Here is a 9150-nt window from a genome sequence, read left to right as displayed (position 1 = left end):
CAATGTTTGGATAACCTTTCCATGGCTCACCAGGGCGAAACTCTAGGAACACAGATGCAGGAAAGAAGCTTATTTTCACTATATTTTTAAAAAGGAAACAGCTGTCTAAACAATACATCTCCTAATGACTGAAAATCCAAAACCTTTTAAGCATTTAATTGACTTGATTTAGCCTTCGCTTTATTCATTTAATTTCTGGTTTCCCTGGCAGATACACTTCTCTCTGTACAATAAAACTGCCATTCTCCATTTCCAGCTGCTAGGAACACCCCAGGTGCCCTGCTGCAGGCCGGCTGCTGCCCCTGCACAGGCAGGGCAGGCAGGACAGGCTGCCAGGGCAGGGAGGACGGGCAGGGCTGTACCTGGGGGCCAGTTAACACTGCTAGAGCCATTAGGCGATTTGGCACGGGGCCAGCCGTCCCCAATGGAGCCGGGAGGACTGGCTGGAGAGTTACTGCTGTTCAGAAAGTCGTAAGGAACAAACGGAGAATCTTCCAGCCTGAAACCACTTGAAATAGCACCTGATTAAAAAAAAAAAAAAAAAAAAAGCAGTCAAATCTTTTTCACAGCCATTTTTTATATCCCTATATACATATATATAAAATCACGCCCTTGTAAATCATTCATGAAATATATAGCAGCACACTGTCCTCTTGTGATGCCAAGTTATATTAGAGATCATGCAGGAGTGTATAACTCAAAGTGAAATATGTCTCAGTAATTCAGGAGAAAATTATAAGAATAATCTCCCTTGAAAGCCCTTGACTAAAACAGTACATATATTCAAAGTAACATGGGCTCAACTCAAGTAAAGTATCAATTCCAGAGGGTAAGGGCATTTTGTGGGACCCCACTTGGCTAACAGGGCTCTGTGGTGGGAGAGCTTGTGAAAGAAACAGCTACAGCATGTGAAGGATCTTTAGCTACTGCAAAGCTCTGTAGATTCTATTCCTGTTCTTGGGAGGCAAAACAATTAATTTAAAAATCCCTGGAGACAGAGAAAGGAATGACTTAAAACTTATCAGACAGCAAAGCCAGTTCTGCTACAGTTCTGAGGGAACCAGGGATTCCATGAGATATAGAAATTCCTGGCTCTGGTCAGAAAACATCACCTACAGGTAGAGCAACACCACCACTGCCTGTGGCAACAGTGGGACGGGCTCAGCAGGGCAGCTGCAGGGAATGGCCACTGCGGGTTACCAGAGGCAGCTCAGAGCAGCAAAGCAGCTGATGCACCTAAAAATACCCCAACAATCTGAGACTGAACAGTAACAGGAGACTGGGGACATTTGTAACTATCTTTAGACACAGATTCTTGGGCTATAGACTCGAATTTTAACTGGATGATTTCAAGCAACTGAAACAGCTGAAATGTCATATGAATCTTGATTACTGGAATGAAACATGAAGCAACCAAATTCACCTCCTCTAAAGCTAAGGACAGCAATGGTACCAAGTCTAGCCCTTCTAAGTTCTCCCCAATTTTAGAATGCAAACATAGACATTCATAATTAAAACCCATCAGTAAAAATGTCAGCCATGCCCAGAATGTGATAATTCCCCCAAATCACCTTAGGACAGAAGGGTGGTGGGAGAGAAAACTTGAAAACCAAGCTTTTGGCTTAAAAATATATGAAGAATTCCACTGGAGATTAAGGTAAAGCTAGCAGCAACAGTCACACTTACAGAAAAGTCTGGTTAAAAATGAATTCTGTAGAATGTTTCTACTAATCCCATCACAAGATAATTCTGTGAGCACAGTCAGCAGAGCTGTGGCTGCTGTGGTAGACAAGCAGCAAGTTGGCACAGACAGCACAACAGAAACTGTGACACAGGAGTTAGAATCACAGCCCAGAGAAACTCTGCAAACCTGCAAATCCCCCAGTGCCACACGTGCTGCTCCAGGAATGCTGAACATACCATGTTTGCTGGAGTTCTGCTCTAAGGATGTGTTCATAGAAATGCTGTCGACTGTAGTCCATTTCCTCAGCCGAGATTGTGGCTCTTTAATACTGCTCATATCCAGGTTTACATTCAAGTTTGAGTTCATTCCTGAAAGCACACACAGCTGATGAGACACAGACCAAACCTCTCCTCCTGCTCATCACCACTGCTGTCCCACAAAGCGCTCGGGAGCACGTTACCATGGTTATGTCATGCTTCCAAGTCTCTGGTTCTGAGGAACATTCTAGCACTTAAACTCTCTGCACACAGAAGCTAAGCTGAGCAATGCAAAGCACTCCCAAGTTCTCAGCTCATGTCCTCATGCAAAAATGTCAGTGGAAGAAGACATTAGGAAGTTAAGAGAAACTAAAATGTAAATACCTAAAATAAGGGGCAAAGAGAACTGGTCTTGACCTGCTGTAGCTGTGGTTTGTACTTCCAGATGTTTCTCTGCCAAAGAATCAAACAATGACAACCCAAATAAACTCAAATACCTGGAGGAACCAGGCCCTTCTGGCCTTGGACAATGTGCTCGCATTCTGACCTTGGCATGCCCGCTCCCTTTCCAAGTCTGTGAGAATCCTGAACTCACAACTCTACCTGGTACCTTTCCAGCCCTTCAGATCTATTTGCTTCTCTTCTGAAAACAAACCACTAAATTTTTCATATCATACTGTGGAAAACTTTATATTAGTTGTATCAGTTATATTATTAGTTATAGTATACTCAATGCTAGTTATTAATTATATCAGTTATACTCACTATAAAGGTTGTTTTTACTAATAGAAATACTTAATTCTATAAGGAATTGGGATGTGACTGCAGAACTGGTCAGGGAGAGGAAAGGATGCTCTGGCCCCAGTCTCTGCTTTGGGTGAGTATCCAATGAATCCTGACAAATCCCTTCCCTGAAATGGAAACAGAACCTCCTTCTCTCCCTGGTTCTCCAGGAGACAGCTGGGCAAAGTGAGCCCCCTCTCATACAACTACACCACTCAATTCTTTACTAAGGGGGAAGAAATTCCAGCAACATGCTTTTCCTACCCTTAAGCCTTTATGTGAGGACTGAGGGTGGCTCTGTGTGCTGAGCAGAGGGGCCCCAAAGAATTCCTGTGTATCCTGTGGCAGACAACTGAGGGATCTCAAAGCAACCTCACACATACTGCAGGCTCCTGAGACGTGGCCATGATTCGTGTGAGAGACCAGCTGTGGAGACCAGCTCAAGGAATGAAACACAAAGGAGCCTGACCTGTGCAGGATGCAATCCCTCAGCAGAGTCTGGTGAGAAAGTGAAATACTTCCTTAGAACTAACACAGTGTCTCCAATAGCTAAAGAACTTCCTTTGTATGCCTTGCCCTTTGAACGAAAGCAGAACTGGACATTGATGCCAACCATCACCAGCAGCTCTGAAGCAGCAGCCTGGACTTGAGGCTGGCCACAAGCCACCCCCAGCGTGGCACTGTCCTGGCCAGTGCCACTCTGCCTGCAAGCACAGGGACTCAGCTGCACGTCCAGGAAACAAACTTCTCTGCAGAGGCCAAGGAGAATGCAATCAGCCCAACAGAAATGACCCCATTAGAATAAAAGAGAAGAAAAGCAAAAATGAAGGGGAGGAAAAAAATGGGGGTAAGGAACAGAGGTATATGTAAACAGCTGTAGTAAGATAGCATTAAAAAGGGACCTAAAGTAAGAAGAAAATATACAAGCCTGGAATTTCTGAAGTAGATATTGGACAGAAGCCTGAAAATGTAGGGAAAAAGAAACAGGAGATGTTTGTATTTATAAATGTTCAGACATTTTGCCTAATAAGACAACAAATTTTTAAAAATGCAAAGCCAAAAGCTTTCTTTCCTGGACAATACCACTAACAGGCAAAGTGACTGTTCTACCTTTGCAATTCCAGAGCCATTGAAAGCATTTTTGAAATCCCAAGACATGTGTCTACATCAATGGATTCTTTGCATGGATTCCAGTTTTTAAAGTCCTTTAGCTCTAGGAACCAGGACTTTGTATCCCCTGGGGATCCAGGGGACAAAAGGAGCACTAAAAGGAGTCTGTCATTCCTCAAGACTGTATTCTGCACTGAGACAGGGACACTCACTGGGAATGAGTGTACTTGGGGAAAAGTTATTTGGTGAACAAGGGTAACCCACACAAAATTACTACTTCCACTAAAATGGGAAGTACTGGCAGGGTTACAGTCATTATCCAGGAGGAGGCAAGGGGAAAAGCAAGGCTGTGTGCCACCCAAACACTGGCTGACTGCAGGGCACCCACCTATAGGGAAGCTGCTGAATGCATTGATTGGCGAGGGCCCTTTCTGCAGCTCAGGAGTAGTGTGGGGCATGACATTCTCAAGGAAGGATTTCATGGAGGGCTGATGGAGTGACTGCTGTTGAGAGGGTGGAGTTTGCTGCTTCATTAACAGGTTTGGATCAAGCTGACGGGACTGTTGCATCATCTGTTGCTGCATACTAAGAGATCGACCCTTAAAAAAAACAGAGCAGTTACAACATCAACGAGCAAAAGCTTTTCCATGTTTTGAGAAAGAAGATGAAATGAACCCTTGTACCCTGTGAATCCTGCACAGCCAAACCCCAGCACCCAGTCCCTCCCCTAAAGCCGGTCACACTGTCCCCCCTGCACACTTGAGTACGAGTCACAGCCAGGAACGCAGCTCAGGATGAAAAGCAGCTGCCAGGAGAGTGTGAGGAGTGAGAACGCAGAGGTCTCTTTACCTGCTGCTCCTGCTGCTGCCGACCCCCAGAAGGCACACTCCTCTGGGGCTGCGCCTTCTGCTGCTGAGCCAGCAGCCGCTGCGAGACAGGAGAGGGTTAGAGCAGCACAGGGCACCAGGCTCTACCACCGACACGCCCCAGCCAGCAGCCAGCTCACCTGTAACTGGGAGATCTGAGAAAGCTGGTTTAACTGGGACAGTTGATTCAGCATGGCTACCTGTTGTGGGCCAAAGAGTGGGCTCAGGCCACCGCTGTTTGGTGCATACTTCAGTAATGATACTGGAACCTGCAACACACGCCAGGGCAAAGGCGACTGTAACTGCTTTACTCAGTCCAGAACATGCAGGACACTGTAACCTCTGGTCAACAGAGGCCCGGTTTCATCAAGCCAAATATGCTCCCAAATATTTGCAGAATAAGTATCAGCAACACCATCAAACAAGGAGTAATTTTCTAAAGCAGTATTTAGACAGTTATACACAGAGTGTTTCTGCATCACTTACCTGAGGGGATAGTAATGGAGGAGGCACTTGAGCACGTGGATTAGGCTGAGATGAATTAAGAGGTTGTGCTGGAGGCTGCTGCATGCTCCTGGGCTGTGCTGCTATATTCCCAACACCAAACACACTGGGATTGCCATTCTGGGGAAAAGGATGGGCAGTCAGTGACAGAAAACCTCTTCTGCTGCTTCTCCCACCCCACACATTTCAATCACAAGTTAAACATGTATCAACTACACAAGCAGCTACAACGTAATATCAAAAGGCATTAAATACTGTAAGTAACACACCGAGGATATGCACCCAGCCTTACCTGTCTAACAGAATTCAAGCTTTGCATACCCAGCCCTGTTAGGGAGCCCAGGGCTTGGTTAGGTAGTGCATTATTTGAAGGGGGAAGCTTCATGTTTTGATTGGACATAAACTGCATGTTTTGGGACTCGTCTGCTACAATGCCATCCTGATGGGACAGACAAACCGAGGCACAACAACCAGCCAGCAAGCAAGCAGAGGGAGAAACCATTGCAGGAGCAGAAGGGAGGAGTCACAGGACAGTCCAGCACCAGCAGGAAATAGGCAGAAAACAAAAGAGATCAGGTTAGTCATTGGCACGGAAGGGCTACAGAAGGTGCTTAGTGCTAGTATCAGTGAGTTACCAAGAACAGTCTATCTCCTGGGAGAACCAGCCAGCCCTCAGCCCCCCTGCACCACCACAGAAGGCTCAGGGGCACACAGCTCCCTGCTCAGGCCCCAGGGTGGAGGCAGCTCAGAGGTGTCCCCAGAGCGACGCCGACTGACCTTATCGAAGTAAGGACCGCGATCCATGGAAGACTCTTTGGGAATTTGGGGACGAGAACCAGGGCCTTTTCCAACCACACGATTGTAATCTCCCACGCCCAGGCCGTGCTTGTCCATCTCCATCCGCTTGTCCTGCAGTAACCCTGGGGACAGAGCGGTGGCTGCACACCCGGGGCCCCCAGCGCTCAGCCACACCAGCCCGGCGTGCCCGGGAGAGCTGAGCCGAGCCTGCCCTGGGCAGGACAGCCCAGCAACAAACACACCCCAGCTGGGGACTGCTGGGCTCTGCTGGGCAGGGACAGGAGCCCCGAGCACCAGTGCCTGCAGGCAATGGGAAAGGAACCCCGAGCACCAATGCCTGCAGGCAATGGGAAAGGGAATGGAAATCCTGAGCACCAGTGCCTGCAGGCAATGGGAAAGGAACCCCGAGCACCAATGCCTGCATAAACTGAGGCATGGAATCACCACCAACAGACTTTGCAAGGCTTCACACAAATGGTATCGTCAGCTTGCTCTTAAACCCAAGAATGTATAGTTCTTTAAACTTGCAATAATTTAAATACCAGGCTTGCTATTAATACTGAAATCCAAAAGTCAAAGAACAATTCCTTTACCCAAAAGACTATGAGCCCCAAAGTGAAAATACCCAATTTTGAAGTGGAATAAGGAGAGAGTAACTACACTAAAAACTACAATGCTGCAATTAGTTTTAGTTAAACATTCTATCATCACAGTATACTGTTATTAATATATTAAGAATTATCTTTCATGCACTAAAGAAATCCTAACAGTGAATGGAGTCAAATAAACTGTAACTGCTCCCAAGTATTTTACACTCAGGTTTAAACGTTCCTAAAATAATCTCTCAGTATTAATTCAGTTCTTAGAACTGAACACATGTTTCCAAGAATGAACCCAATGAGCCAGTGTGGGATTTGGTATGTTTCTGTTTATACTCAGTGCAGGTGCCCAGAGGGAAGTCAAGATATTTATATTACAAGAAACAAATCCACCACGCCCTGAAAACATTCTCATGTCAGTTTAACATATATAAATATGAATAAGCTTAGTTTGATATGTGGCCAATATTCCTATAGCAACCAGGTGATTCTGTGTGCAGCATTACTCACATACACAAATACTTTTCTCTCCAAGGACATTCCTTTCTTTAGGGAAATATATACTTAACAATATATAGCTATATATACACTACATATCATTTCAAAAATGTAATTTACAGAAGGATATAAAGTTAAAGAGAGTATGGAAGAAAAAGCAATAAAGCCCAGCTCAGTTCTACTGTTCTTACCTCCAGACATGTCCATCTTATTGCTCTGTATGGTTTCTTCTGGTGATTCTCTCTGAAGTAATAAAATAAATCACAATTATTTAATAATAATATTTTTAAGATAAAAGAAAGAGGTTCTACACACTATTACAACTCAAAACTGCAAGAAAGAAATATCAAGACAATCAGATGCTATTTTAAAGCATTTCCTCCCTTCAGTTGCTATCCAGTCAAGAACAGGTTCCCTCACCAGACCTCCCAGTAAATGCAGTAAAGCATCAAGCTATGGAATGAATACCTGGGTAGTGGTTACAAAACCACTTTTCATAAATATAGAGGTCTTTTTGTAATGAGAATGCACAGAAAAAGGAATGGGTGACAGGGGAGACAAACACAAGCAAAAAGAAAACCACGATGAAAACGAACACTTGGCAATTGAGCATTTCAATGTCTGCACATTGTAACAAGCCCTGTGGAAAGGCAGCAAAGCCAGAGACAAATACTTACTGAAAAACTGAGATTTGTGAATTGCTTAATGAATGGATTGATCCATGTTTCATCTTGCTTATTTCCACCTTTCATCATTCCCTTAAAAACAGAAAGGAATTCCTGTGATACTCAGACTGGACTTTAATTACATCACCAAGTGTTAAGAATGAAAATTCAAGTGTAATGTGTAAGTGCAGTAAACCCTTCTGACTTAGCTTTCAGAAATGACAGCAAGCCTTGCCCTGAGCTGCTCCTCACCTTTGTGGGCATTTTCTTCAGGTAGGGTGGCCAGTTTAACGATGGGTTAGCTTCTTGTGAGGAACTGCTGTTCCACATTCCAATCTCAACATCCTCCTCTTCCTCCCAGCTGGTCTGACGACTGCCAGTCAATGGCATATCATCTCCACACCAACTGTCTTGCATAGATTTAGGCCCTGGTGGTGAGAAAACCCGGCAGTGAACGTTCCAGTAGCAGCTCCACCAAACAGCTCGATGCCTGCTGCAAGGCAAACACCCCTGGGGAACATGAAGCTTGCAGAGAGGGATTCCACCTTCTGAAGCAGGCTGAGAGCACTCACCAGGCTTGTTTGGAGGCTGCTGCCCCAGAGAGGCGCTGCCCCAGCCAGAGGTGCCTCCCGCGTCGCTGACGGGCTCTCCCCAGCTCGTACCGGTGTCCATGGGCTTGCCCCACGCCGCAGTCCCGTTATCTACAGTGGTGGCTGGAGCAGAAGGCTCTCCCCAACCTTGCAAAGCAGGGGGAGTTATTGGCATCCTTCTGAACAGGATTCTAAAGCTACCTAAAGAGACTCAGGCGTTTTGCCTTTTCTATATGCTTAACATGCAGTAAAAAGCACGTGAGCACATATCCTCATTTTGTGTGAGGGTCATTGTTACAACTGCAAGCTGTTCCATTAATAAAAGTAATCACAAAAATACAAATTTTGTATTTACAGAATTGCATTCTGATAATACAAATTTCTAAGATATTAAGCTAAGAGCTGCTTGTTATGTGTAACTGACCCTGTGTGGCACTTGAAAAAGAGACACAGCACAAAATACTTCCTGTATCTCACTAAGCTCCTCTCCAAAATCATTACTCACTGCTCATGAAGCTACAAGACCAGAAAGTCTGATCTCATATCCCTATAAACACATCACTGTTCATTCTGACCTCCAGAAACTCAATGCTTTTATTTTTGAAGGCTCATTGGCAAAATTAAATTTTATCTGGTTCAGAATAATTTAGGAAAATATTTCAATCCTCAGACACTATTTTAAGTATTTTCTCTGTGTTCCCCAGAACTCAAGCAGAGCTGTTTAGTCCTTATTACTGCAGTTATTTAAAACTAGAGGAGATCTCCCAATCTGTACAGACACATCAATGCTCTGTGA

The 9150-nt window shown here is 44.9% G+C and overlaps 1 protein-coding gene across 16 annotated transcripts in view; it reads right to left on the bottom strand.

Moving 5' to 3' along the window:
* TNRC6A (trinucleotide repeat containing adaptor 6A) overlaps window positions 1–9150 on the bottom strand; it is a 63357-nt gene that overhangs the window by 5146 nt on the left and 49061 nt on the right. For 10 of the 16 annotated variants that reach the window (XM_072935849.1, XM_041719210.2, XM_041719215.2 and 7 more), the window contains 14 exons: window positions 8337–8501; window positions 8017–8192; window positions 7777–7857; window positions 7291–7342; window positions 5982–6124; window positions 5497–5643; window positions 5187–5324; window positions 4841–4969; window positions 4684–4761; window positions 4223–4433; window positions 3653–3685; window positions 1921–2052; window positions 363–521; window positions 1–42 (listed from right to left, as the gene is read on the bottom strand). The exon at window positions 1–42 is cut by the window's left edge and continues 99 nt beyond it. In XM_072935849.1, the coding sequence (XP_072791950.1) occupies window positions 1–42; window positions 363–521; window positions 1921–2052; window positions 3653–3685; window positions 4223–4433; window positions 4684–4761; window positions 4841–4969; window positions 5187–5324; window positions 5497–5643; window positions 5982–6124; window positions 7291–7342; window positions 7777–7857; window positions 8017–8192; window positions 8337–8501 (1686 nt within the window). The remainder of the gene's footprint in view (window positions 43–362; window positions 522–1920; window positions 2053–3652; window positions 3686–4222; window positions 4434–4683; window positions 4762–4840; window positions 4970–5186; window positions 5325–5496; window positions 5644–5981; window positions 6125–7290; window positions 7343–7776; window positions 7858–8016; window positions 8193–8336; window positions 8502–9150) is intronic. The other 6 variants (XM_041719212.2, XM_072935850.1, XM_030285192.4 and 3 more) reach the window with 3 other exon arrangements.

Source organism: Taeniopygia guttata, chromosome 14 (assembly GCF_048771995.1).
Source record: "Taeniopygia guttata chromosome 14, bTaeGut7.mat, whole genome shotgun sequence".
Taxonomy (NCBI): Eukaryota; Metazoa; Chordata; class Aves; order Passeriformes; family Estrildidae; genus Taeniopygia; species Taeniopygia guttata.
Note: the sequence above shows the minus strand (reverse complement) of the source record. Positions and strands in the feature narration are given on the sequence as shown.